This window comes from Parasteatoda tepidariorum, chromosome 1 (assembly GCF_982258835.1).
Source record: "Parasteatoda tepidariorum strain Cologne lab strain chromosome 1, Ptep-v5.0, whole genome shotgun sequence".
Classification (NCBI taxonomy): domain Eukaryota; kingdom Metazoa; phylum Arthropoda; class Arachnida; order Araneae; family Theridiidae; genus Parasteatoda; species Parasteatoda tepidariorum.
Window position 1 is genome coordinate 55,740,465 of NC_141755.1, and position 18,114 is coordinate 55,758,578.

At 26.1% G+C, this 18,114-nt stretch overlaps 1 protein-coding gene across 2 annotated transcripts; it reads right to left on the reverse strand.

Moving 5' to 3' along the window:
* Positions 1 to 2,966: 2,966 nt before the first annotated feature.
* LOC107448241 (serine/threonine-protein kinase STK11) lies at positions 2,967 to 18,114 on the reverse strand. 2 transcript variants are annotated; one of them, XR_015433877.1, is made up of 9 exons: positions 17,519 to 18,104; positions 15,239 to 15,412; positions 14,640 to 14,772; positions 12,855 to 12,991; positions 11,164 to 11,291; positions 10,325 to 10,382; positions 8,816 to 8,988; positions 7,377 to 7,450; positions 3,385 to 3,403 (listed from the first exon to the last, which is right to left on the reverse strand). XR_015433877.1 is itself a non-coding variant. In XM_087164620.1 (8 exons), the coding sequence occupies exons 1-8, from the start codon at positions 17,854 to 17,856 to the stop codon at positions 3,273 to 3,275; spliced, it is 1,272 nt and encodes a 423-aa protein (XP_087020746.1). In that variant the 5' UTR covers positions 17,857 to 18,114; the 3' UTR covers positions 2,967 to 3,272. The 2 variants fall into 2 exon arrangements, 1 of the variants encoding a protein (XP_087020746.1); XM_087164620.1 differs by lacking the exon at positions 7,377 to 7,450 and having other exon boundaries at positions 2,967 to 3,403; positions 17,519 to 18,114.

An 18,114-nucleotide genomic window follows, 5' to 3' on the forward strand; every position in this document is an offset into this window, starting at 1 on the left:
CTTTGCCAATATTTCTGATAGAACTAAATGAAAACTTAATAAATAAAAGTCTGAAAATATACTACCCGCTAGGATCGTGAATCGTTCCCTAAAAAAAGAAATTTTCTTATTTTAATAAGAGGAAATTCTCAAATAGTTTATTATTATTATCTTTCTTTTTATTATAAGCATTCTTCATTTTACGTTTTCTTTTTGTTTATAAATAATGATTTTTTATTGAAACTTTTATTTCCATAAAAATTATTGTCAAAAAACTGTTTTATTGCAAAACTAAATGATATAACATTGCGTTTCTGTATACTTTTTGTATATTTTAATGTTTGAAGCAATATAATTCAAAAAAGTATGGAATGTAAAGTTTAAGTAGGCCTTTCATGGTAGACCATTTAATTTAGCAGAGCTGTTCCGTAAGGCATTAGGTTTTAACTGTAATAAGAAGATAAGATACATATTTTTTTTTGTTTAATTACAAATATTTTTCCAATATGTTTTGTATGTTTCTTCTCTGAAAATATATATAGATATAATATATATTATAGTATATATATATATATATATATATATATATATATATATATATATATATATATATATATATATATATATATTATAGTATATATATATAAATATATATATGTGTGTATCCATTTTGCTTTTGCTTGCATAAGAAAGAATATTAAACATTTCTCCTTTTTAAATTTTATAAGCCACAATAGAGAAGGAACGTAATCATCCTACACTGAAGAAATCTTTAGTGCAACTGATGATCATGGTGTTCTGCTGGCAGTCATTTGCCTCAAATAACAACTCCACGGATAGCTCCTTGCAATCGCGAATAGTGTTTTCATAACAGGTACTCGCCAACTGGCATACTTTTGCGACGCTCGTACCACGTAAGACATGTTGCATTGCTATTATGTGTTTTTTAAAATTATATTTAGAAGATAAAATACAAGATTCTTTGTAAGACGCGTTGACATGATCAAAATAAGCGCGCTCATACAAACTACATCATAAAAGTAAATAAAACAAAAATGGGATCCACAAAATGCAAAGAAGAAAAAAGTTACACAATGTTGTTAAAAGTTAAGGCTCCTCTATAGTACTAATTCCTCAAATTCAGGGGTTTTATTGAAAGTATTATAAATCAAAAGAATAATCTCGACCTCGGTGATTTAAAAAAAAAAATCATTCTGATAGTAAAATTATTCAATGAAGTTAAAAAATAAAATCATATTTTATTACACATTCATACAAAAAATTAACGTTTGCTGTAACATATATACTTGAAAACTTACAAGTTTATTCAAAATATATATCCTATGTAATTGAAAATGTATTTTAAATGTTCATGAATAAATTCATGATTTACAGTTCGAATGTTTAAAGTAGTTTTCTTCTTAAAACTTTGTGCAATTTACTATTGTTTTCAAATTGAAAATGTAGTTATCTGTAAATAAACATTTGCAATTAAAAATTCTAAGGTTTATTTTTTAATTATAATAAACTCAAATTTTTTTGATTAGGTATGAAAAAAGGACATCTCTTTTAAAAGTATTGGTTAACTTGGAATTCTCAGAGAAATTTATTTTGACTCTAAAAAGCAGCGAATAGTCAGGGAAAGTTGAATTTTTTTTTTTTTTTTACAAAAACCTGGAAAATAACCAGTCTTAGATTGTCAGTAACAGTACTCAGTAATTGAGATTCAATTTAAATAATTCTAATATCTATTACAATAATTTATCGTCAAAATTCCTCATTTTAGAGTAACCTTTGTATGTTTCCATCCTCATTCAATGATATTTTTTGGCTCTCAAAATATAATATTTGACATAACAAATATTTAAAAAAAAAATCAAAATTTTCCGATTAAACATTGCAAGGTATACACAAAATATAGTCTAGATTAACATTGAAATTTTCCTCAAATACCTGGAAAAGTCAGAGAATTTTTTTCTGAAATTAGGTGGAAACCCTATAATATATAGCATTTGATTAAGAAAATTAAATTAGTATGCTATTTGAAATGGTGAATACAATGTGGGATTAGTAGTAACAATATATAATTTTATTGTGATATTTAAGAAGTTCAGTAGAATTTTAAAATAAAGTTTTACTAATTTTATTTAAATGTAAAACATAAAAAGAAACTGCATTTTTAATTTCCTAACATATTACTTATTTAAAAAATATTTATTAATAGATTTGACAATTAATATTATGATTTTAATTAAATTGTAGTTGCAATCTGTTTAAAATTTTAATGAAATACTTTACTTAATATTTCTTTTTTAAAAAAAGTTTCAGGGTTGGTTTTTTTTTCCGCTGCAGAAGAACCTTGCCCTCCCTAATCCTGGTAATTCAAACATGAGGAAGATAAAAAGCATTTCCCGATCTTTTTATTGAGTTTGCAAAATTGTTGTTTGTTGTTTCTTATCTGCGAAATGAATTAATCAGATCCATAAGCCATAATTAAGTCCATATGCCTACAAAATGAGAAGTTGAGAAAAAATCTTGTCCAAAATTAAATCTATATTTTAAAATATATGAACAGAAGATGTAGGAGAAGCTCTACACTTTTTTTAAGTCTTAAAAATTCAATTTACTTTCACGCTTAAAAGCGTGAAAGTAAATTTTTAAATGCGAAAAATTGCATAGGGAAATAGGGAAGCAAAAGAAAAAGTAAATAAAGGGTATAAAAAAAATTAACGCCATACTTTTTTTTATTCTTTCCTTTTTATAGCTATATCAAGTTAATTTCCATTCAGTTCCATCCTTAATTTAATAATAATAATTTATGGAAGAAAAGTTACACTTACATTAGTAGGGCATAATAAAATGGATAAGGAACAAAAAAAAATATAATCACAGGAATAAAAAAATACTCTGAAACATAGCATAACAAGCTTAGTGTGAATTAACTTAGTGTAAAACATAACAAAACTAAACTCAAGGATCATACTTCATTTTGAAAGAATTTTCATTTATTATAAGATAAAGACTTTTTAGATAAAATATTAATTGACATAGCTTGTAAGTCACACTGTATGAATATATATATATTTGTAAATGCTTTCAGACAACATACATAATTATTGCTTAGTATTACATTGTCACAAGACAAAAAAGCTCAATATGAAAAACTAACAAGAATAAATTGTAAACTATAATATCTGTATACACCGGAAATCCTGCAATCCTTATTTTTATAAATTTCATAGCTCTAACAAGTATTAATATAATACTCAAAATTTACACCAATTATTTTAAGACTAAGACTGCCTACATGAACTAATATTCACACATTTTACTTTTTTACGCTTCTTTCTGGCAGGAATACTTTGACATGATTGTTTCATTTCAATTTTTTCTGCATCACTTTCAGTAGGAACTGTAGAATTATCTGCAAAGAAAAGTGAATAAAATATAATCCTAAATAAAATTCATAATCATCGATATGTTTTTTAATTCTGACTTTAATCCTTTAAGTGTTCATCCGGAAATTGAACTGAAATAAAATGTGATTGTTTGTCTGAATTGCAAACAGAATTTTTTTCTTCACAATGTTATTAATTTTAAAAAATGTTGCTGCGAAGCAGGGAAATTTTCCTGAAACTTTTTCCAGATAGATGAACAGTTAAAGGAACATCATCATGTTTAACAATTAAAAATTCATGTTTATTGTGTATGGTTTAAAATAATGCATTACATTTCAGGAATTTACATACATTCATTTGATACTAAAATCTTGAAAATTCATGGCATTTACACATTAGAGATATTTTAATATTTTAACAATAAATTAAGTATAATTCAAAAACAAATCTCATTTTTCCACATGCTTCTTCCCATATTAAACTCATTCACAGTTAGTAAATTAGTATATCAAAAAATTTAATGACTGATTAAAAAAAAAAAAGTCTAAATATAATATAAGCACTCAGGTTAGTAATTAATCTTTTATATTGTTAAATGAAAATAAGAATGCACTGGTGTTCAAAACAAAATCCTGCCTTAATGCTACAGAGCTCTTTTAAGAATTTGATACTTTAATCTCCTTTGAAATTTTTACACTCATGAATTTCAGAAACGTACATTCAATATTTTTACATAATTTTTTTTACTAGATTTTTAAAAACACTCATTACTGAAAAACATGAATAAATGTCAGCTTAAAGTTAGGGTATAATTTGTTTTACATTTCTTTAGAAGTAAAAATGTAATATCCTAACATTAATAAAACTTCTGTGCATACATTATATATAAACTAGAAAATTCAAAACTTTTTCTGTGATTTTATGGAAATGTAGAATATAACTAAGTACATTTTGTAATATAAATTATGACGAGAAATTTAAATGAAATGGATGTATCAAAGGCTGGCAATATTTATCAGGCAAACTTTCCAAAACTAAATAAAATATGTAGGTACCTACAAGGTTCTATCTGGCAAAATTAATAGATGGTAAGCCTCAATCTGACAAAGAAGACTATATTCTGGGTCTGCTAAATGTGGCTCATATGATTAATGTAAAATAGCTTACATGAGCTAACAATTTTCTCTTCTTCTCATTTGCTAAAACTGAAGAATACAGAAACTGAACATAAGTACCAAAATTAAAAGTTTTAACACCAAAATTGATGATAAATACTTAATTCCTGTTAATTTATTCATAAATTGCTTGTTTTAAATTAATAATTATACACCTTTATATAATGTATATGCAATTTTATATAATGCATAGGCACATTTAAAATTATTTACGTCATGATGTTGTATTCACAAAATTATTAAAATTATTTCAATTTATTTTAAATCATTACACACATTTGTTCCTCACAATAAAACATCAAATAAAATTTTGAATATAACTTTCTTCTAGATTTCATCTTCTGGGTAGCTGAAATCGAAACAGCTTTAGATACTTATCAAAGGCGGTGATGAATGTGATGTATTATCTGTCTATAAAAATTGCTGTAAATAGTTAGCTGATGTTCTACAATTATTAAAAAGCCCATAATTTAAAAGTTGTGATCTATCATTTCTCTCAAACTAAACTCAGTGGCGTGACAGCTAATAGAGGGCCGGCCTACTGTGAGCATTTTGTTTTTTTTTTTTTACATTGGGCTCTGAAATGCAGGAGATGTTCCGGTTGGGTGGTCAGCCAAATGCGGAACCTCCAGTTTTTAGTTCCCAAGCATGCTTGTTACTCATTTTATCGATAATTTCTCTCAGTAACAATTAATTTTAATCACGCTTGTTAAAACTTAAATAACTATTTCTTCCATATTCTAGCTATAGGACATTACAGATTCTAACTTCTACATTCCTACCAACTTAAGTTGACTCTAATATATAGCAAATTTAACACAAGTATTCTTAGAATAAACAATAGACTCGTATTTTTCGTGTGTTACACAAGTATTCTTAGAATAAACAATAGACTCATATTTTTCTCATGGTTTTTAATTGACTTAAAAAAAGACGAGTATGTTTTTAAAATAACCCTTTTTACAAAAAAATTTAATTGCAAGAATATGTGGATGTATTCACAAATATTTTTTTATATATTTGAAAAATATTTCAAACATGACAATTATAGGTAATTGGATAAAAAGTTATTAAGTGTAGAAAAGAAAATATATGAATAGTAATTAAAATAAATTAATTTAACAATTTGTATAAACTTTATGTAAAAATTTTTAATGAGGAGGAAAATTTAGGAAGTTTTTCTTTAAAGATAAATCTTTGTGCCAATAAATAAATAACAATTGAATTATTTAAAAAAAACTGCATATGAATTTTTTTTTTATGTATTTGATGCACAAAAATGTTCCAATTCTGATAAAAATTGTTACCTCCTTTGTTTTACTTTCAGTGAGTTTATCTTTTTTGAGTATACATGTTCTCATGATCCAAATGCAACTTAGTGATATTTTGCATTTAATTTTTATTCGACTTTTTCCTTTATTTAATTTTTACTAGACTGATTTATTTTTATTATTTTAAGCTCAAATGCAGTTTAAGTGTAGTGTAGTATAGTATAGTATAGCTGATTCTCTTATTGCATTTAACTGTACAACCATAAAAAAAAATCAAAATTCTTTCAGTACAATTACATATATGCAGTTTTACAATGAACGAGCATGTCAGTTCATCACTTTTGAAGTTGAATTTAGCATTAGAGTATCAAGGTTAAAATACGAAGATTTTTTTATAGTTTCCAAAGAACAAATTATACATTTTAAACAAATATTTTGAAACTTATATGTAATTCATACTCCAATCTTACATCAGTTGGACATATAGGTTTCAAAATAGCAGTAGTATAGGTTTGTGCTAGCAATTTTCTTATTAATTTTCTAATTAAAAAAACTGTCACACTCAAGTAAGTAGAGTTATTTAGATTCTCAGTTTAAGTGAGGGAATTTTCGTTAAAGATATTTTTTTTTTAAGAAATGTAACATGCATATTTAAAGAAATTAATTAGAAGAAATTAATTAGTTAAATTTAAAAATTATTATTTATCTAAATCAATATGTACTGAATCACCACTGCTTACATAAAACAGCCCAGATTATGGTAGGTAGGTACTTTATTTACGTTAGGCTGCACAGGGGTATTGGTGACGGTCTGGGAAAAATCGGTGAGGATGATCAAAAGACATGACATCACAATTTTGATCCTCTGCAGAGGAGAAGGCTCCCCTACTTTGGTAGCTTGATGACCTGCACGTAAAGTTGAGCACTTTACAGTAGAACAGTTTAACGAGGACCGATACTGCTCACCCTCAGTCCCTAGGCAGGCTGATCAAAGTGGTCACCCACCTGCTTACTGACTGCAACTAGTGATGCTTGACTTCGGTGTTCTACCTTGAACCGTGTCCTTAGTCACTGCGGGACTAGATTATACATTTATACTTTCAATTTCTTTACAAGTCTTACTTACAGTAAATAAAATAAAAAACTATATTTAGTTAAACTTTTAATAACTTAGAAAGTTAGATATTTAAACACTTAGATATTAAAGCTTATAGAAAATCAAATTTTAACATGCAGATGCTTGCTTACCTGCAAAGCAATTCAAATCTTTACACTTTAGCTAATAGTGATAGAGGAAAGCTATTTATTAAAATTTACCCACATGTGAAAGTTTTAGATAATTATGTGTGCATTAAATTTCATTAATAATCAAGTAATATTATTCCTTACTCATATTGCTACACTAAATGCGAAAATGTAATCATCCTTTGAATTTGAAATTTTATTAATGTTTTAGTTTTGAACAGCAGTGCATTAAATTCAAAAAGCTTTCATTAATGCCTTTTGAAAAATGAGTATATTATGCATGAGATTTTGCAGCCTAAAAGACTCACTGTAATGGTAAATACAATTTGAAGTTTTCCAGACATTCAAGGAAAATATACACATCAAAAAAGGATTATTTTTCCTAAAATATAAAATAAGGATTGGAATGAGCATTGATACATTTTTCTAAGTTGATTAAGCAAAGCAAATATACTTGCAACTGCTTCTATTTTTAATGCAAAAGCAATGAAGATAAGCAAATAAATAAGTATAATTTTATTTCACTAACAAAATATAAACAATAAGTATTTTAAACATAGGCTTTTTTATTTTGTATATCACTATTTCAAACAAGTTATTATTTGATTACAAAAGCTGGAACTTTCTTCTACAGTGTATCAATACCGATAAAAAAGGAGGATCTTACAGGGAAATAGTACCAAGTGTACTATGAAGAACTGATATCAAACAAAGCGTGTTTTAATGGCTTCTATGCATTAAAATTAATTTAACCCTTTGACTAGGAATTTTAAAAAATGATTTTTTTGACCCGTTTATTATTCAAAAGGACAAATTAGGTCACAAATAAGGCCAATTTAGTATTAGGGATATTTCTGACCAGCAGTTATCAATTTAGAGGCTGGGACATATATGTCCCGGCCATACTTAATGGTGGGACAAATGAGTCCCGTTAGTAGCCAAATGGTTAAGATCACTTTTTAATTTTTCAACATTAAGTTTTTTTTTGTTAGGCTCTTTAAACTTTTTCTGTATTTTTAATTTTTTAAAATTAGTAGTGATTTTCAATCACGATAATGAATATCTATGATTCTCTGAATGATAATGTATATCTATGATCTCTATTATAAATAAAATCAAAATGTAACTCATACAACCGGTTGCATATTTCTTACTCTATTTACTTACATTTCTAACACTAAAGTGTTATAAATTTTTTTTCATCAGTGTTATTATTTCCATTTGCTGCATGCAATAATGATTATGTAAAAACATTTTTTTGTTCCTATCCTGATTTCAGTTTTTTTTTTTCAGTAATGATTGAAAATTCTAAAGTAAATAGAAAAATTTAATGCAATGGAATGAATGCCTTTTGTTCATTACATTAAAACATAAATGATTATTTAAAACCAGATAAATTATATTATTGATGGGAAAGTAAGATCAATTCATGTTCACTAATGAATCAAAATCAATAACACTCTACAAAAAGAAAAAGAGGATTATTATTGTTTCTAATGTGTGCAACAACTTGTATAAAACAAAAATGATTGAAACTAAACATTATACCTATAACAATATGACAATGACACTAAAAACATGAATCATAATCAGTATAAGTTATATTTTATGCTTAATATGAGTTTAAAGCTCAGTCATAAAAAATAAAGCAAACTGAGACATGCTTATCTTTTTATATAGACAACAACCTTTTAATGAAAGCAAAGCATAAAAAACCTAATAAAGACTATTAAAGCGAAATACTTACAAGGAATAACTTTGTAGAATAAATCCTCATCTTCATCATAATCTAAAACTTCTTGAGAGCCATGAAGTAGTTTCAAATAAGGAATTACAGTAGTGTTGCGATTTAAATCTCCATCAGAGCGCATTGGAATTGGTACACCCTGGCCCAACTTTGCAGGTGGCTTTTTGACCCAGCTAAAGAGAAAAATGAGGATTTCTGAGTAATTAAGTATCTATGATAAAGAAAAGAGTTTCTACATCAGAAAACAAATCGGAGATAAAAAAAAATGTGCAACTCTATAAAACATTTGTAAGGATTGCTGATGTAATACAAACTTGCGTGTTAATGAATCCAAGGTTCATAAAAAATTAGATTTGAGTTAAAGTACTGCAATAGTATTATGAAAAGCTTGTAATTTGTAAAACATTAATTTTCCAATTAAAAATATAATAGCATATGATTTTCCAATTGACAATAACATAAATACATACATTTCATTAGGATTTCCATTTAAAAATCATTAAAATATGTGAAGTTTTTTTTATGGCATTGCTAATACTATATCCGAAGGAAGTTCCATTTGTTTGGCATAGGCTATGTCTAAAAAGATATTTCTTAAAATAATAATCTGAAAAATTATTATTTTTTTGTTAATTATAAAATTTATTCCAATATGTTCTTAAGATTTCTAGAAAAATAAAAAGTTAATTCCAAAAAATGAATGAACTGATATAATTAAACTGAAGGTATATATGTTAGGTATATATGTTTAAAAATTCGGAATATTTTTCAGTTGGAATTATTTATTTTGTTAAAATATATAATTGCTTTCAAATAGAAATGTTTATTTTTACATGAATTTCGATTTCCTTGCAATGTAATCTAAGATCTGTAGATACATGTTCTGCACATTACAGAAATTACATTTTATTAATACTTAATGAATACTATATTCAATTACTTATGTAATATGTACACAAACATGCATCCCCTTCATTTTGTTTATTATAAAATTTGCTTTGCCAGCAAACTTTTTTTATACCATTCAATTAAAATAGGTTAATACATTCTAAATCTTTAGAGCCACCAAAGGATTCAACCATAGTTCTGGAGTTGATAGTCAAAAATTTTGACAGGACTTTTAAGAGAGCTTAATTCTAATTTACATTCGATAAATTTTTTTTTACCAAATCCTTAGAAAGTATTAACATTATTGGTAAGTAAATGTTAATTATCAGTTAAACAGTTATAATTTTCTTATCCGTCTGTTGCTCTGTCTGTCTTATCTGTCTGATTTAATGAAAACATTGATTTAGCCTTCACCCATAACAACAGAAAATCAGAATAAAGATATTAAAAATCTAATTAGCAAGAAATAAATTTGCTAAATTATTTTCCCAGGTGAAAATTTCCTGTTTATTATTACAAGTTGTTTTTAAATTTTAAACTGATTTATAAGTTGTCAGATACAAAATAATAAATTTTTTATGTTATCAAAAACTACTTTAAAAAAATATTTAAAACACTAACTTATGAGACTGAATTTCATAAAGGCACATTCTGCATTCAGGATCCTTTTGCAACATTCCTGGAAAACAAAACACATAATCTTAAAATGTATAAAACTATAATTAAGATAAGGTGCAATGTGTCCTTACTAAATACTTTTCAAAAAATACTTTTTTCTATTTTTTTAAAAAAAGCATAGCATTGAGTTCAATTAACTAGATTGTTTATTTCTTATCTACTATCTTATTTAGATTATTAATAAAATAATAAATAAATGCTTAGAAAAGTTCCCAAAACAAACATATTATACAGAATTTTATTTGGGAAAAATAGAAAAATGAAGCGTGTTAATTAACTTTAAAATGTATGATTACGGTAGAATGTTTTCTAGAAAACAAAACATAAATAAACTTAAAAACAGATCAGTAATAATAATAATATTTTGCTTTTAAATCAACTTCAGGCTAAAATAATTTTCATTAATAACAAAATTTGTAAAACTCATCTAACAAAAATTTACTAGGAAACATTCATATGAAAATAATCTGAATACCCACAATTCATATGAAATTAAGTGCCATACATAAACAAGTTTCATAACAAAAATTTATAATTTATTAATTTTTTAGCTTAAAGTTTTTAATAAATATGAAAAAAAAATGCTTAAAAAAATATTTTCTTGATGGTCTATAGCAAGTGTAACAGGATGCAAAAAAAGTAACAGTTACATAAGTTCACAATTTATTACAGAAGTTCAATTATTACAATTCAATTCATAGTAACACAAATTTTAATACAAAGATTTCAAGAAAAACTGCTAGCTTAGGTACACAAACTAAATCAAACCAAATATGAATTACCTTGCAGAAGTTCTTGTAATGGGCAATCAAGATCACTTGGGATAATAACATCACAATCAGCAATATTTTGGTACAATTTATAGATGCTTTCTCCTTCAAACGGATATTTTCCTGTTGTTATATTGAACCTAAAGTTTGAAGGACAAATTAAAGAATATTTTAAATAACAATAATGTACCAATTTTAAGTTCATGTTTTACAGTTGATAAATAGAAATAAGAATAGAATAAACGTTGCTAGGGGTAACAAAAAGGACAATTTAATCATGCAATAAAAATTAATTGATTTATCGCCAGTTTAATGATGCAAAAATCTATATTAATTAGAAATAATCTCCGCTATAAGAAAGTGAATGTTTCGTGATAACATTTTATTGACATTATTCTCCTTCAAACGGATATTTTCCTGTTGTTATATTGAACCTAAAGTTTGAAGAACAAATTAAAGAATATTTTAAATAATAATAATGTACCAATTTTAAGTTCATGATTTATAGTTGATAAATAGAAATAAGAATAGAATATACATTGCTAGGGGTAACAAAAAGGACAATTTAATCATGCAATAAAAATTGATTGATTTATCGCCAGTTTAATGATGCAAAAATCTATATTACTTAGAAATAATTTCCGGTATAAGAAAGTGAATGTTTCGTGATGACATTATAGAATCTTGTTTGGTGAAGATAACTCTATATCAAAGTTGTACTCAGAGCTACAGGGTCAACATCAGTTTGAACTTAAAAAAGTCTGATTTAATTGCTTTCTAGGATTATTCTTGGCTCTAGTAAATGCTTAATAACAAAAAAATAAATAAAAGGGGGGGGAAGTAGTGACTAAATTGAACATACAATGTTCAAGCCTATCTGATACTTAAATGTTATGAACTCTTTTCATTTTGATGTAAAAACAAAGAAACAAATGAAAAAATATTTAACATTTTAGGGACTTTGGGGGGTCACATATCCTTGGAATTTGAAATTCCAAAATAAAAACTTGAACTGTTGCGGATAATTAATAACCTATTTAAAAAGAAAAAGATTTTGGTAAGTGCAAACATATGCCCTTGATCAGTAAAGTTTTGGTTACGCAGTAAACTTGATGAATTAAAATAAGGTCAATAAAAACTATAGAACAGTCATTTCCTGTAGTATTAGAACTCACTAAACCACCAACTTTTATCACCCACACTGTTATTGTATAGACACCTTAGATTGATCTAAATTAGCAAGGGGAGAAAATTATTTAATATTTAAATTTTCCTAATTATTCTATTTGATAACACCAACAAGTTATATAATAATAAAATACTATTAAACATTTTTGTTTGTAAGTATTGTAAATTGATGATTTCAAATATTTAATACTTTTAATAATTATTCACTAGTTACAGTTGAAATGTACCTGAAATCAAATGTAGTTGAAATGTACCTGAAATCTTGTTTAACACAATAGAAAAATTTTAAATTTTCATTCTTGTAAGAAACACACCAAATATAACTTTAGCACAGCTAAAAAATATTTAAACTATTGTTTTCCCTTTTGTTCAAGAGCCAATAAACAGTGAGCTTGCAGTTTTGCATATATTTGTCTAATAGCTAACATCTTATAACAAACTCACAACAAAGAAACTCTTCAAGATCTCAGATGACAAACATACAAAAATTCCAATAATAAACTGCTATCACTTACAATGTGACACCTGATGACCAAATATCAACTTTAAATCCAGAAAACTGCTCCACACCATTGGCAATTTCAGGTGGCTGAAATGCAGGAGAACCTTGACTAGTGAAACAAGTATCATCTCTAATATAAATGTCCAATGCCTAAAAAAATATTTCGGAATACTTTACTAAACATTCAGCAATTAACATTCATGGGTCAAAATAAATACATAAGTTTACAGAAGAAGGAAGTGAATCGTTTAAAAATTTCTTCCTACCTAAAAAAAGATATCCCATATATGGAAAAACATGAACTGAGAGGAAGAAAGAAATTAGTATGGTAAGTACATTATATCTGCTAAAATATTGAGTAAAAAGGAAAGGTAAAAAAAAGTATGCTAATTAAATATGAAATCATAGTTTATTTTCATAGTTTATAATATTCATAGTTTATAGTATTCAGCTGTCCCACATCAAATAAAAAGCTATAACATTTCCTTTATTTGCAGTTACTACCGGATTTTTATACTAGGTTTCAGTTGTTGTAAACTTTTACATACAAAAGTATATTAATATAATCCTTTAACTAAACAAACCACTTTTTCTGTTCATTGATATAGCAGAAACATATTGTAATATGTTATTAAACTTCCCTGTTATGTTTTGTTTGATTAATTTTTTTTTACCAGATCATTACAGATAAAAATTTTATATGTTTATTAAAATCACACTCTTACTGTCAGCAAACTTTTATAAATTATAAATATTATTTCATAATAATTTAAGTAAGATGGGATAAAGCCGACACAGTTTGAGGCTTGATGTAAATAGGGGTTGTAATTATCCATAATGTAGATGCAACATTACATAGTAAGGTCCAGGCAAAAAGTGATCAAATAATCACTTTTTTGTTGATGTTCAAAAATCGTATTTTAAAAATTGAAACCAAATGAATTATTCAAATAAAATAAAATAAAATGTTATGATTTCATCATTTGCGTTTTAGTTCAGTCATATGATCTCTTACTAATGGCAAACAAAACAAAAATAATTATTTTATTCTTCATCAAAATACATACTACAGTTTAATTTAGGGCTTTACTCATAAACAATTCAAATTCTCTTTAACAATAATAAATAAAATATGAGAGAGAGAAAAGAAAACAGGAAAAAATACAAACAGAAGAAAAAATCTACATGTATGAAACATAAATAGTAGATAAAATACAAATAGAAAGTTAACAGAATTTCAACATTGGATTTTTGAAATGCATAGCTGATGATAAAAACAAATTATCATATAACAAGTTTCTACTAAAATACAATCCAAGTATTTCGTAATATTTTTACCATTCATATCAAAGATTCTACTTCAATTAAATGTTAATTTTAATGCTTTCAATTTATTGTTCACAAAATTGAAAGAGCATATGAAACTACAAAAATATTAAAGGTGAGAAATGTTTCAAAATCTAACAACATATAAATAGTCAACACAGAAAAAAAAACATAGCATTAATTAAATTTCTATTTATGCTGTATTGTATTTAAATTGAATTTATATTACAAGATTAGTACAAGATTAGAAATAGCATAAGATTTTATGATTAATACAAGATTTTCTGTATGGTTAGCTGAACGTAGCTCAATAAAAATATTCAGGTATATCTCCTTAATAAAGGAACCTTTATTACCATCACTGTGCACATACAATGAAAACAATAGGTATTCATTAGGTATCCAAGACCAAGAAGAAGATAGTTTTTTTTAATGCATAGCAATAATATAGTCGTAAGAAACTTTATTTTACCTCCGCTACTCCTAAGTCTGAAATCTTGAGAGTTCCACAGTTTGTAAGCAGTAAGTTTCCAGGCTTTATATCTTTGTGAATAATTCCATGCCCATGCAAATAATCTAATCCATCTAGTAATTGGCAGAAATACCTTAAAAAAATTATCGTTCATCAAACCAATTAAATATTTTCCATCATCCACTATAAGTTTAAAAAAATGTATTTGAACTTGATGGAATGAAGAAAAAAGTATTTTATTAATGATCGAAAATTTGAACAAGATATAGGGAAAGTGTGAACTAATAGTAGGAATTGGAAAAAATAATTAAATTAATTGTGATTTCGATAAACAAAATGTGGCAGTGTCACATAAACCAAATAAAATAATACTAAGACTACTTCAATTTTATTTTTAATACCTAATTTATTAAAAGTTTTATAGCTAGCCATTCCTTTATATAAAAATTTCAAACTGTAACAAAATTTAAATGTTTTTATAAATGACTAATAGGAAAAAATATTGCAATACTGTTGTGAACTAAGATAATAAATAAAACACATAGAGTTCATAAAAAAATATAATGAATAAAGATCATTTAAAGAAGAAAGTAACAAACCCATGAGCTTGCCAAATGGGAAACTTTTTCTTAGGCACTGAGTCTAAAAGCTCTTGCAACACAGAAACACAATATTCAAATATCAGATATATCTTTTGTTTCTCCTCATTACTCATGACTTCAATTAATTTAATAACATTTTTGTGATCCAATTTCCAAAGTAAAGCTACTTCTCTGAAAAAATAAAATTAAACACATTAAAAAAAACCTAATTGGTAACAAAAGCTAAAACATAAAGAAGTTAATATGCTGAAAATAGGCTCTGAAAGTATAAAAAATATCAATCAATTTTAATCTCTATAAAAAAATAATTGTATAAAAAAAATTAATATTTTTTTATCAAAATTATAATCTTACACAAGTTAAATTAAAACTTTTATCATTGAATTTCTCTCTAATATTTTTGATACATATAACGAATTAAAGGGTTATTGTGCATGAAATTGTCTTTCATAGAAATTGCAAGCACTTACAGCAACCACATTTAATGCAAAGGTAGATATTGTATTTATTGATTCCACAGTAAATGAGACACTCAGTTTTTTATACCAACACTGTAGTCTTGCTCTGAGATGCCCATGTTGTTATGGGGTAGCGATCATTTCTTAGAATTGATAACTGTCAATGACATATGGTTACATAGAGCAATGGTTAGCATATCAGTACTGTAACTGGTAGGTTCCAAGTTCTAATCAAGCTAGAAGTTTTTGGTTACCTTCTTTAAAACTGGAAAATGCTTTCTTTTATATTTGAAATATATAAATTAAAAAATATGTATGCCATGATTCACATCAAAGCTCAGCTTATAATTAGGATTTTAACACTTTTTAAGAATCATTATTTATATAGGAAAAGTCTGCAGTTTGTTATGATATCAATAATTTATTCTTAAGTTTATTTAGAGACTAAAGATTATTACATTTTTTAAAGTTTGCAAATTTGAGATTTTTTACTCTAATTATAGAGTAAAAATGGGTTTTTCTGAAATTTATTTCTTTTTTATCCTCTGTTATATTAAAGAGCTATTTTATTGAAATATATCTCTAGTCTAGCCTAAAAATATGAACCTATGGTGAAAAAACTGTGTTTGGAGACTGGAGAGTCACCTTGCTGGCAAGATTTGACTGTATGGCCATTGATAAAACAGTGCCTTTGATTCGCTTTCTAAGCAAAAAAAAAAAATTCTCAAATATTTTTTAAGATTAAAATAAATGTAAATAAAAAGTAATCCCATGTTAAAATAAGTTTCAAATGTGAGTACATATAGCATTTTGTATTGTGATGTCAGAAGAAACTTTTTTCACACTTATGCACCAATTTATTTGTATTAATTAATAATTACACATTAATTATCTATAAGTTAAGTCAATTCATAAAACTAAACTTAATTATTAATATTAAAATAAGCCTTTTTAAAATAAGGTACTTATCACTGTCCTCTCTTTAAAAAAAAAAAACCCAATAAAACATGAAAATCCCAGAAAAGCCCAATAAAACTCACTCAAGTTGGGTTTTTCTGGAAAAACCCGTTTTTTTTTTGTTGTTGAAAAACCGGGGTTTTTTGCAACCCTGTCCGTAAATAAATGAAACAGCATAAATTTAACAAGTAATTAATGATTCCTATTTCCTAAAAACTTAATCTGAAAATAAAAATAGAGAATATAAAATAAAAACAGATGGGAACTCATAAAATATTTTAAATAGCAACTTGAGTTTAAAACAATATGGTAAATATATGCCTCATAAATATAAAACATAAACTAAAATAAAAACTTTCCCTTTTTCACACAACATCATTATAAATTATAGAATCTTCTCACTGAAAATGTCTCACCATTGACATTAGCAATGACCATTTGATACATTTTTCAGTCATTAAAATTCTTTTTTTTTAAAAGCATTCAGCATTATGCATGAATCAAAGATTTGTTTGTTATTAAACTAACACGCATATCATGTTCACTATTATTTCAATTTAATTTCAAAAATGCTTTTTTTCTTCTACAAAAAACTGAAATAATTCTCTGCTTTTCAAAGTAAAAATTACATCTATGTCAAGTAAAAAATAATAAAGCACAGAATTCAATATCGATATAATTAGCCACTCCCTCTTTATAATTCTGTTTATATTGTTGTCACCATTTGCAGTGCTATAACCTGGAGAGCTCAATTAGGTCAACCGATTTTTTAAGTCTTATGTGGTTAATCACAAATATATATTCAATAATAACTGTTAGCAAATCATTTAATTGGAAAATAATAAGTTTTAAAATATTTAACCTCTCCACATTTTTTTCTCCATTTGGTATTTTTCTTAGCTTTTTTCTTTTCAGAATTTTAACAGCTCTCCGACACAAAGATGTAGAATCAAGCACTTCCTTAACCTTCCCATATGAACCTTCTCCAAGAACATCTCCCATGACATATTTCCCAACCATTTTTGCTCGCTTTTTTGAAGATGTGCATCTGATTTCGCTAGAATCAAAGCGATAAAAAGTGACGGGTACTGTATCATCATTCAGCCAACTGTCAATAGGAGGATTGTCATTTAAGTCTTCACTTTCATCGTCAGAAGCTATTGTAAATTCACAAGAGAACGAATCTTTCATTTCACCCATTCGTTACCTTTCTTATCTGAACAAAACAAGTAATTAATAGAAAATGCAAAAGATGCACTATACACCGGCATTACAGGAAGTAGTAAACCGAACAAAAGTGTATCTAAGAATTACTTATTGGACTACATTTAAATATTTTTTTTTACAACTTCAGTACAACATTTCAACTATTATATTTGTAAATTATTATATTAAAATGACTAAAGGTGAAGTTTACTGAACTGTTGATTATAGATCAATTTTTGGCTTTCATTCCGA

Coding starts and splice junctions, on each gene's coding strand:
- LOC107448241 (XM_087164620.1), bottom strand. CDS start 17,856: ATGGGTGAAATGAAAGATTCGTTCTCTTGTGAATTTACAATAGCTTCT. Junction 15,413..17,518: donor GGAGAAAAAAATGTGGAGAG/GTTAAATATTTT, acceptor TTATTTTTTCAG/AGAAGTAGCTTTACTTTGGA. Junction 14,773..15,238: donor CCCATTTGGCAAGCTCATGG/GTTTGTTACTTT, acceptor AATTTTTTTAAG/GTATTTCTGCCAATTACTAG.